An 11,137-nucleotide genomic window follows, 5' to 3' on the forward strand; every position below is an offset into this window, starting at 1 on the left:
TTGTTGACAACCATCAGTGTCTGTCTTTTGAAACTCATTTCAAAGGTTCTGCGCAGATCATTTAAGCACAGAGATTAATTAAGCAGGAAAAAATACAATAAATCTAATTTAGTTTTCAAACTTATCAGTTAAAACTGAGTACATTTTCAGACATAACACTTTCGTCATTACTGATATCAGGCTACCACAGTTGCAGTAAAATTGCCACTGTGCTCCTTGCCTAAAATCTGAAGATACTCACGTATTTCACAGATACATTTAGCAGATTTAAATGTGGCAAAAATAATCATCAGTTTCCAAACATCATTTAGACTTCTAGACCCACAAACTAACAGCTCTTTTCTAAGGAAGCTCATATGTTATATTCCTCAAGGTTTTTTGATGTTTTTTAAGGAGAAGGCACTTCTGAGCTCCATTCTGAAGAACTTATCCTCAGGGTAGATTGATCCATTAGAGGACAAATTATCTTCTGGTCTTGGCAGAATTTAGAGATAATGTATAGCCAAAGAAAGATAAATGTGTGTAACTTCCTCCTTGTAATATTTCTTCTGAAGCGGCTCAGTTTCCATTCCAACATGCAGTGGCGTGAGAGCAGCTCTTCAAATTTCTTATGGCAGAGGTTATGTGCCTTCTGGCAGATGGGGGAGACCTGTCTTTCACTGATACTTGAGTATTGTATCTTTCCTTTTACAGGGTCTCAACTTTTTTTCCTCCTAAAAGAGAACCCTGCAGGTGACTTTGAAGTAGAAAATAAAGTGCTGAGGTCTAAAATGATAACGATGGAAGGAGATTCTATAACACATTATTCATCAAGCTGTTTCAGTTAATGACATTTTTATTGGGACAAAGATACAAATTTTAAGGTTTTTAACAGTTAGGTGTTTTGTTTTTTTCTTCTTTCTCAGAATATACAATGATAAGAGTGGACACTGCCAAACACGACTATTCAAAGTTAGGAACCAAAGAGTAATCTGACCTGCTCTGAATTGACACCCATAGGATATAACCAGTATGCAGGGACGGTCACAGTAGTGTTCAGAAGTTCTTTTTTAAGCTCAGAACTGAGAGATCTGCCTTCAAATCTTTTTTCTGTGATAGTTACAGGGGCACAGGAGAGAGAGATGTTAACCTCCTCTTTTTTTTCTCCTATCCCTCCTGTGTTTTGTTGGGTTTTTTTCTTCTTTTTTTTTTCTTTGAATGAAAAGTGTCCCCTCTATGGTTAGGGTGCAGTTGAACTTGATGATCTTCAAGGTCTTTTCCAATCTGGGTAATTCTATGATTCTCTACCAGAGTTGGTCTATATAAATGATAAAATCTTTGGAGTAAGGACAATGCATCTTCAGAATGCATAGCACACAAACTTCATGGTAATGAAAGAATCCAAAGACAAGAGTATGTCCTCTGTTACTCAAAAACCCCTCAGCATCACTGCAGAAGGCAAGAAAGATAACTGAAAGCATGATATTGATTTTGTGTGAGGAACAAGTAGAATAGGATTTTTTAGCTTTCCAAAAAGATGACTACAGAGATATGGTAGGAGATTTACAGTATTCTAGGTGCCCTGCAGTCTGAAATGCAATTATGCACTGTTTCAAATTACACTGTTAGGAGTAAAGTAGCAGGTTTAAAGAATAAGTGGATGATTTTTCAGGTGTTCCTTAATTATCTTCTGAGCTCATTGCTAGAGGATGCTGTATAGAAAACAAGAAGTTGACCTGAATTCAGAAAGTAATTAGACAAAATTAGAGAAAAGTCCAAGAGATGTTCCCTCTGGCATAGAAAGTCCTTTACCTGCAGTTCTTTGGACTCTAGTTAGGTACAGAAGTAAGCATTGCTGTACACTCGTGCTGTGTATGTTTGGCATCAGCTAATGGCAAGGAGACACTTAGCTTAGGTCTGGCTAAGCTTATTCTCATTAGTACCACAGTGTGTTGGGTCTGTACCAGAAATTCTATACAGCAGACCTGGGAAATGAACACTGTGGCTAGTTCAGTCCTGAGGGTGAAGAAGCAGCCAGTGATGAAACTCCAAAGGCCTGTCGGTGATTATGTTTGTCTTCTCCTTCCACACTGAGGCTCCTTCTACAGAGGAGGGAGCCCTTTGGGCTCTGAAAGACAGGGCTAAGCAGATGCTAGATGAATCTGGGACATGAAGAGTCTGTTCTCCAGCATGATATACACAATATGCAACCTCTATGTTTCAGCACTAAGTGCTCTGTGCTGTCCTGGAGACATGGCACTTAGCTCCAGCTCCATGCTACACCAGCAACCCAAGTGCAGTTCTGCACCCATATACGTCCAGGGACATAGGCCTTCATAGTCAGGAGTTAAAGTAGCTGCAAACAGCAGAGCAATAAATTGTTTGAAAGTGGAGCACAAGCAATGTCGGTTGTTTTTTAGATCTAGTACATTTGCACACATTGTAGAAAGATTTGTGTAAAAAAAGCATAATTCCCATCATTCTCCCATTCTTACTGCTAGTAGAGAGTATCAGGGTTGACTAATGGAATAGCACAAGGGAGGAAATACTCTTTGAACTCAAGAAATCTGAAAAGAAATACCAAGTATTTAAAGGATGAAAATGACAAATATGCTGTGGCACCAACTGAGAATGAAACATTTCTGAGCATTAGCACCGAGCAACCAAGCACAGTGCTGTGCATCAGAAAAATGGATTGTGAACAAGAAATAAGCCAGTCTAAATTGATAAGAATTATACAGAAACTTAACCACTACTTGGGCCAACCCAGAAAATTCATCATTTCTGGGTTTGTGAAATTTGGAATTAGAATCATATATACTTCCAGTTCTATTTGAAGTAACTTGCTAGTTTTGATCAATAATCATTTTTCATAGGGTGTCTTCTACCTAAGAGGAGAGGGCTGTAGGTCGAAGGGTGGCCTTTGATCAGTTTTGTTTCTTTCGCAGACTAGGACACATGAAGCTTTATTAATCCATGCTGCAGGAGGAGCTGAAGGCTATTTTTGAATCTGTGCATAGAAGCCTCTGCACAGAGAAATTACAGGGGAGTCTCCAGCAGTAGCTTGATGTTTAAGGATAATTATTCTGATATAAACTGTAGCTTCATTTCTGAGATAGAGATGCTTATATTCAAAATATCCAGTCTCTTTATAATAGAGCGTATATATCCTGAGCACAGCAGGGTGATGCATGTTTTCAGACAGAAATGAGAAAAAGAAAGGAGGGAGAAGGCAAATTCTCCACCTTTCCCGAGTCCCTGAGCTTCCCTCGGGACAAAACCAGCTGCCAGAGCATCTATGGGACCTGACCCATAGTGGGGTCCAGGGTGAGCCCTGTAATACATTGCTGCTTTGAATTCTGCCCTCTTAGAAAAACCTCACTGTTATGGAATGCCCTCCGTTATTGGAGAGGAGGTCTAACACTGCTGAGGCCCTTGGTGATATCGTGGCTATGGAGCTATAAATAGCATGTATTTCCCACTGCCTGAAACCTGCCAGCACAGCAGCAGGATGACGTAGGTTCTCTTTCCTGCTGGAGCACTACATAAGTGCTTCTCCTCTCTCCGCTGAGACGTCTGTTAGCTATAGACACTGGTTTCTGTGCTCACTGCTGGGGAGATGTTATTGAACTGAGCTCACATTTCTGCTTTTTCTGATCTTTTTTTCTTTACAAGAAACACCTCTCCCTAGGCACCTTTCCTTGCCTCCCCTCCCTTTCCTTTTGGACAGGTCTCTGCTTTTGTAAGGTTTTCGGATTGTTGCTCAGTATTAGTTCCTGCTATTCCCACTTTGATTCATCTGCTGTTATACATAATGCACTGTCTGTACAGACTGCTCTGGCTGAAGGGATTTTTTTGAAGCTTTTTTAGTGGTCTGAGAGCTTCTCTCTTGCTTTTCCTTCTCTCAGCTTTACCATGCATTCATATGATATCTTTCAGTGCTGCAAATAAATGCAGATGGGTGTTCCTGCAGCTGCTGATACCTCTCTGAGCAGTATCATGACTGGCAGCTAACAGCATAGTGTGTGAGTGAAAGTTAGGGGAGGACAGATCCAATTCAAGATGTCACAAGGACTGTATGTGGGTACAAAGTCATCACAGAATTGAGAATATGGTAGTGTAATCCTTATTGGAAAAAGGATGCCAGGGCTGCTGACACTCACAAACGTTTCTGCTGGCTTTGCCTTCCTCCCACTGGCAGCAGTGCAACACACATTGGAATGTACTGCTCAGCATCCTGCCCAGGGGCTGTACTGAATGGGAGCTGAGATTGGATCTTAGTTGGAAATCAGGTTGGATATTAAGAAAAATTTCTTCTTAGAAAGAATGGTGAGGTATTGGCATAGGCTGCCCAGGGAGGTGGTGGAGTCACCATCCCTGGAAGTGTTCAAGGAAAGGGTAGATGTGGTACTGAGGGACGTGCTGAGTGGGCATGGTGAGGATAGGCTGACAGTTGGAGTAGATGACAACAGTGGTCTCTTCGAACCTTTATGATTCTGTGAGCATGCAGCTTTCCTACATCTGTGCTTGGAGGAAAGTGAGGTTAAAAAAAAAATTGTTATGAGGAAAGCAACAAAACTCTTCTTTGTGTGTTGTACAAGTGGGATTAAACCTCTTCTCCTCTGGTAACTGGAGTTCTTCTGTGTGCAATAAGGGAAGGTGGCAGTTCCAGCAGCAGCTGAATTCACACTCTGCTTTGTATGATTTCTGCGCGTCCTTCAGTTTGCTAATCAAAACAAGTTTCTGCTGTGTTTCTTATCCCCGGAGGGCGGAACTATCCCCAGAAAATTAAAGCTCTCTTATCTGTTAATGTGTCATCACAACTAATAGCCTGGGGACTATAAACAAGTTTAAATATCAGAACAGTTTGGCTGGTGATTGTCTGTGATTATGTATTAAGAATACAAAATTTGTGCCCAATGATATTCAAGCTAGACTGACGATGAGAAGCCAGCTCCTCAGCTGCTGTAAATGGAGGTGGCTGGGCTGAGAGCAGCGGGGAGGCTGCTCAGCACCTGACCCTGGGAGCTTTGCAGAAGTTCCCATTCCTGTTTGTCAAAGCACTGGGTCTTACAGGCCAGCACAGGTCTAAGCAGAGTGCAGACACTTCTCTCCCATTGTGATATCTGGGCACAGTGCTCCTCCCAGCTGTGTAGCTTGCAGCCTTTTGGGCACTTTGTCAGTTTTGACCTACAAGCAAAATAACTGCAGATTGCTCAGCTTTGTCAAGAGCAAGTCAAGGAGCCAGTGTGTTCAAAAGCTGTCAGATATATCAGGCTGGTACCTCAAGAGGGATGTGCTTTGCACCTTCAACTTGACAAACGCACTGCAGTAAAATAACAAACATGCACTCCCTGCCACAATTTCCAAAGCCCAGATGCTGCCCCATCACCTTCAGCTCACCAACGGCTCATGCTGAGGGTGAGGAGACAAGGAATGGTTATTTCCTCTCGCTAGAAATGCTGTGTCTAGTCCACAGGACTACTTACAATATCAGCATGCAGTGAGACCTATGGATCCATGGAGATGGCAGTGGGTGCACTTTATAAGATAGTTAGATTTGAAACTGTTCATGTTAACATCACCCTGTTCTGAAAGGCTTTGCTGTTTCTATGGGTCATTTCCCAGCACAGACTGAGAAAGGATCCCAAGGATTAGAAGTTGAGGCAGTGAGACATAGGGTGATATCCCCTAGATATGTACAAAGTCAATAGTAGTTCAAAGAGGTGAATATCAGAGAAGTGTTATGAGCTGTCCTTGTCCCTGTGCAAAGCAGAATACACAGAATACTTTTCATGTATATCTTTACAGATGGTGTATCTTTCTGAAAGGCTGATACCAGGTTAATTACGAATCTTGAAAAATGGTATAGGAAGCACATTCATTTTGATAAGGCAAGAGGTCACTTACCTAACAAAGTATTACTTAAATAAGAAGGATCACTATTAAAGAAATGGTTTATCTAGTGCTATCTATTCCTTCTGTATTGATCAGCATATCTGGGCAAGGAAAAGGAGTGTTTTTGACAAGCATGAAGTCCCAGAAGAAAAAAGTATAAAAGGAGCAATGTGTCATAAGAATCTTACAACATGAAGCAATGTCAAATGAATGAAATCAATTTCCAGAGAACAATAAAGGCTGAAAAAAGTTACCTGGAAAGCAAAAAGATTTTGATTTATTTTTTTTTCATTAATTAGAGACACTATATTAAAAGTGTCAGGAACTTTTTTTCCCTGTAGCAGAAAACACCTGCAAGATGCAGCCAGCCAAAATTCCCCTCTGAGCACGAGATCTGTGAAGGTGAAAAGCTTGAGTCTGGCATCAGGAGAGCGCTCCTTGTCTCCCAAGGTCACTCCATAAATGTGGAAGAGTAATTTTGATTCTGGTCTCCTCACAGTTCAAAGTCAAAGCTTGCCTTGATTCAACAGTCCTATCTTTGGCAAAGTGCTAATATAATTGTATTTGGTCCCAGTCTTGTCCGGTTGGAATGTTAAGCATCTCCTAATACCAAGCCCACTGTAGTCTCTCTCATAGCATAGATGAGGCATGAAATAGCAAGTGGTGTATTCACACCGGAGTAATCACTCCAAGGAAACTCAGTATCTCTTTGCTAATTATTAGAACTTGCAATGAACAAGAAAAATGATTGCATGACCTCAGCTTAGAGATTGTGCAGCCTGGGGACCCCTTCTATCATAGGCTGCCAGCAGTGGTTACATGGGAAGGATTTTATTAAAAAGGCAAAGATCTGGCAGTACTTCCCCAGAATACTTCTAAGGCTTCCAAAAACATAAATAAATAAATAAATCACAACTCAAGGACTTCCTAAGCCAGAGGGCTTCCCTTTATATCTAATAGTCTTTGATATACTTTTTCTTTTGTGAATTATTTAGCTACTTTTAAGATTTACGTTAATTTTAGGATTTGCAGTGTCCTGCAGGAAAGAGTCTGATGCTTTAATTGCATGCTGAACACTTTGAATTTATTAGGAAAAGATGAGTTGCTCATAGTAGGGGTTCTGTGCCCTCCAGCTGCCTCTGTTCACATCAATCCTAGAAATAAAATTATCGAGCATGTGTAGATGCCATGACCAACCCAGACTGATTGGTGCAGGGTGTGTGGAAATCCACCCCAGCTGAGGCTGAGCGGTTAACTCTGCCTGAACCATTGGATGCAGGCAGACCAACAAATTAATCAGTGCATCTTCTCTAGCTTTTTTCAGAGACTGAGGGGTTTGGCTCACAGGATGCTTGGCTGTCATGATGTTTCTGCAGGAGCTGGAGGTGCCTCTTCAGATCCTCTTGTTTGAAGCTTGGGATCTGTGTTCTGGTCATGTCTGTGATTCCACTTGGCTTTTCAAACAAATAGTGAAATGCAGACATTTGACCAGAGGGACCATGTCCTGGCTACGGAAAGGGGAGAGAGCATGATTGTGGCACAGTTAGGGATGTGGATTTGTGGTCTGCATCCATGTGGATTCAATGCATTGGGTTGTGAGGTTAATGTAAATGGCTTTCACAGGAATTCTCCTGGGACTTCCCAGAGCCAGTTTTCCTGTCTAGGTGTCATTGATTGTGCAGTGGCAATGCTGTAGTCAGGGAAAGCACCTGCTACGTGCAAAGCAGAACTGAGCAAAAGGTGGAACACTTGGACTCTTCCAAGAACCAGCTGAAGGCAAATATGGCAAGGCCCATCTGCTGCTAGAGGAGGTCCAACAGGAAGGGTTGCAAGTGAGAGTGGCTGGAAGAACATAGGGAGCAGTTTGTGAGGGCTGGAAGGGAATCAGGAGCCAGCATGCCCTGAGAGGTGCTCAGTGCCCCTGAAGCTTTGCCCTGCTGGGTCAGATTAACAGCAGACCTGTGGGATGAGAGCATTCTGATGTCTGGTGCAGCATCACTCTAGAAGTCACAGCTTTGCTGTGAGTACATCCAGGTTAACAATTGCCTTGTTTTCTGCTGAATCACTTGGTGACGCCAAGGCAAAGCACGTAAATGCTAATACAAGTGTAAGTTTAAGGGCTGGTGGCACCTCTGCAGACCCCTGCTTCCGCCTTACTCACTGCTAATCACTTCTACATCATCATTACCTGCTGTGATTCCGGTCCTTGCAAGGATGTCAGCAGCAGTTGCTGCCCTGTATGTGAACAACTGGCAGACAAAACAAACACATTGTTTTGTCTGGACTCCCTCTTTTTTCTCGCTGTCTCTCTGATGGAGGATTTCCACTCTTCCAGATCTTTCCAACCTTTTTGCACTCTGCTGCACCACAGGTAAATGAACAAGGACCTCACTCAGGCTGCACAACTGAGTTCCCAAATTGTGATGCTGGGGGAAATGTGCCTGTTTCTGGACAGCTCTCTTTTCTCTGCCTGCCCAAGCTGCATGGAGTTCAGCAGCTCTGGTCCACAGACAGGTTAGGTGGAAGAGGAAGAAGAGAAGAGGTTGTGCCTCCTTTCTTCTCCAGCCAGCACCCTCCTGTGGGCAGGAGCTGTTGGGGCACAGAAAGAAGGTCATAGGATATGGTGGGCAGCCACAGAGATAACAGCAGGACACAGCCCAAGCCCAGCTGCTGGCAGATCAGTTTGCTTTGGGAAAACAGCCAGCCTGCTTCAGTTTTCTGGGGCAGTCTGGTTTTCTAGTTGCATCTGAATTTATAGCATTAGATGGATGTAAGCACGGATGAATAGAATTTATCCATTTCTAATTTGAAGATCAAACATTTACCCAGGTCTCATTACCTGGCTGGCATGCCAAGGGAGCTCCAGCAGTGCCTGAAGTCAGGGCTGGTTCCAGAACTGAAGGATTTTCTTTTTTGAGCATTTCAGATGCTAGAGCTGCTGCTTAGGAAATGGCTGTGTCCTCCCTGCAGGCAGATCGATACCTCTCAGCTCACTGCACTGCAAGGAACTTTTCATCGTACATTAAGAATGAGGAAAATAAAAGCCAAGGTGGATGTTATTCTGGTTTTGCTGTTATTTTGAATTATTTAGAGGAAACTTACTGCTGTCTTCCTTATTGTCAGAAGACAAAATATCTGTTTTTTGGTAGTTTTTCCTATTAAAAAGGAAAAAAAGTTCTTCCTATTTCTCTATCTCTCACCTACTCAGTCCTTGGTACCAAGGTGTAAATTCAGGCCTTCTCCAACTTTCCAATGTCTCCTGCATTTCTAATGCAAACCGAGTTCCCACTGACAAAGGTGGAAGTCACATCTCAGTGGTGCACTTCTAACCAGCTTAATAGCAATGTTGCAGATGAGTGATAAGTGCTGTAAATGATGGCTAGCAGATAAAAAGAGGGTGTTCTGGAGGATTAGAAGAAATCTCCAGGCAAGCTGAACTATTGATTAAGCATTTACTAAATAGCTAGAAAATATGTGAAACTTTAAACTGAATTATTAACATGCAGTGTTAAGAGGCAAAAAATCCTGCAGTTTCCTCCATCATTTATGTAAGCTCAGAAAAATGACCTAACTATGTGTTCTGATCTTTTTCTTCCTATTTCTAGATTATCCTGAAGGGGAGGATAAAGAAACTGGCCACCAAGATGGTAATCACTAGTGGAAATGAAGAAGATAAAGGCAGTCAAGAAAAGGAAAGCAAAGAAGAAACCATCTTGGCAATGCTTGGAATTATTGGGACAATTCTGAACCTCATTGTGATCATTTTTGTGTACATTTACACAACGTTGTAAACTAGCAGGCATGCAAATAGAACAGATAAAACGGCCATTAAGAGTGACAACAAACATTGCTGACTATTGACAAGTTGTTTAATCAGAATTGACTCTGTATTATATTAACACATCATAAAAGCACTGCCTGCAGGCAGCGAAGGCTGAAGCACAATTAATTTAACAAGACTTCTTCACGCAGTAACAAGCTAAACTCTTCTGTCCTGCCCTCTTCCTTTCGCTTTGGTTTTCGGTTTGGGGGAAACATGACTGCAATTATGTAAGTTGTAGCTTTGAAGAAATCCACCCGGGTTATGTTATTTTAACACAATTTAAAAAGAGGGGAAAAAAAGAAAAAAGAAAAAAAAAAAAAAAGAAACTGTACACTATATACAATTACAATTAAAAATGTATACTGTATACCTGCAAAGATGGAGCTCTATGATAGCTACATAGCACAGATCACGTGTCCGTTAGGTCAAATGATATTTTTTCTCTTGGTTTATGCTTTTACTTACATCGAATCTGACAGGCTTTTTGTTTAGAATGAACATATGGTGCAATCATGAAAAAAAAAAAAAAAACCAACAAAAAAACCAATTCTATTGAGCAAGATCTGCCTAAAACTGATGCGATGTTGAGAGAAATGTGGTATGTGGTTATTTTAACTTTCTCATTTGCTTAACATCTGTGTCTGTTCATACCAATGTTTATAAATATATATTTTTAATAAATGTGCTATATTTTTAGCATGGACCAAACATTTGGTGACGCTTGTATTCATGCAGATAGATTTTGTTGGATGAAGTGCCCTTTTTGACAACGGATGATATTCTTCTCAGCAATTACATAGTAGTCTTGTTTGCAGCCCTCTCAGTGTAGTCTGCAGCAAGCTCACATCATGCTCATATGCATGACTTGAAGTTGGAATGTCAGCTGAAAAGCATTGCTGCCTAATACGGGGAATAGCAAAACATTGTAAGGTGACCTTTGGAGACTGGTTGCAGAAAGAAGGTTCTATTTATAGTTTGAAACAAAAAAGTGAATGGAAAGAATTTTGAGGCATCTCTCAGGATATTATGAAATTCACAGAATTTATGGCTTTCAGAATCTGGTCACACTCTCTAAGGGCTTGTAGTGAGAGAGGCAAACACAGTTATGCAGTAGGAAAGAGAAATGTAAAGAGCCTGTAGAAAGGAGCTTATGAGCAATCTAGTTTGTAAACACAGGGTGTATTTTGAATGTAACCCATCACACACACTTCTCTGACTTGTGCTTTAAATTATGTCAGTGCAGTGAAATTTTCTGATTTGCATTTTTGGCAGGAACATTCAGGGGATGATCACCATTTTGCGTCAGAATTCAATACCTACCAGCGTATGAAGCACTAAAAATATGAGACCAGTACTCTGCCTTGGATTGCTTAAGTAGTTCCCCATTAACTCTGACACGTCTTCTGAAAAATAAATAAAATTAGGTCAATTACTTGT

The 11,137-nt window shown here is 41.4% G+C and overlaps 1 protein-coding gene across 9 annotated transcripts in view; it reads left to right on the top strand.

Annotated features, from left to right (window-relative positions):
* Nucleotides 1–10,408, top strand: part of TUNAR (transmembrane neural differentiation associated intracellular calcium regulator) — a 140,383-nt gene extending 129,975 nt beyond the window's left edge. For all 9 annotated transcript variants that reach the window (XM_085549410.1, XM_085549417.1, XM_085549409.1 and 6 more), the window contains one exon: nt 9,483–10,408. In XM_085549410.1, coding sequence (XP_085405536.1) covers nt 9,483–9,668 — 186 coding nt within the window. In that variant the 3' untranslated portion in view covers nt 9,669–10,408. The remainder of the gene's footprint in view (nt 1–9,482) is intronic.
* Nucleotides 10,409–11,137: the final 729 nt, after the last annotated feature.

This window comes from Coturnix japonica, chromosome 5, assembly GCF_054131305.1.
Source record: "Coturnix japonica strain WE chromosome 5, WE-NBRP24, whole genome shotgun sequence".
Lineage (NCBI taxonomy): Eukaryota > Metazoa > Chordata > Aves > Galliformes > Phasianidae > Coturnix > Coturnix japonica.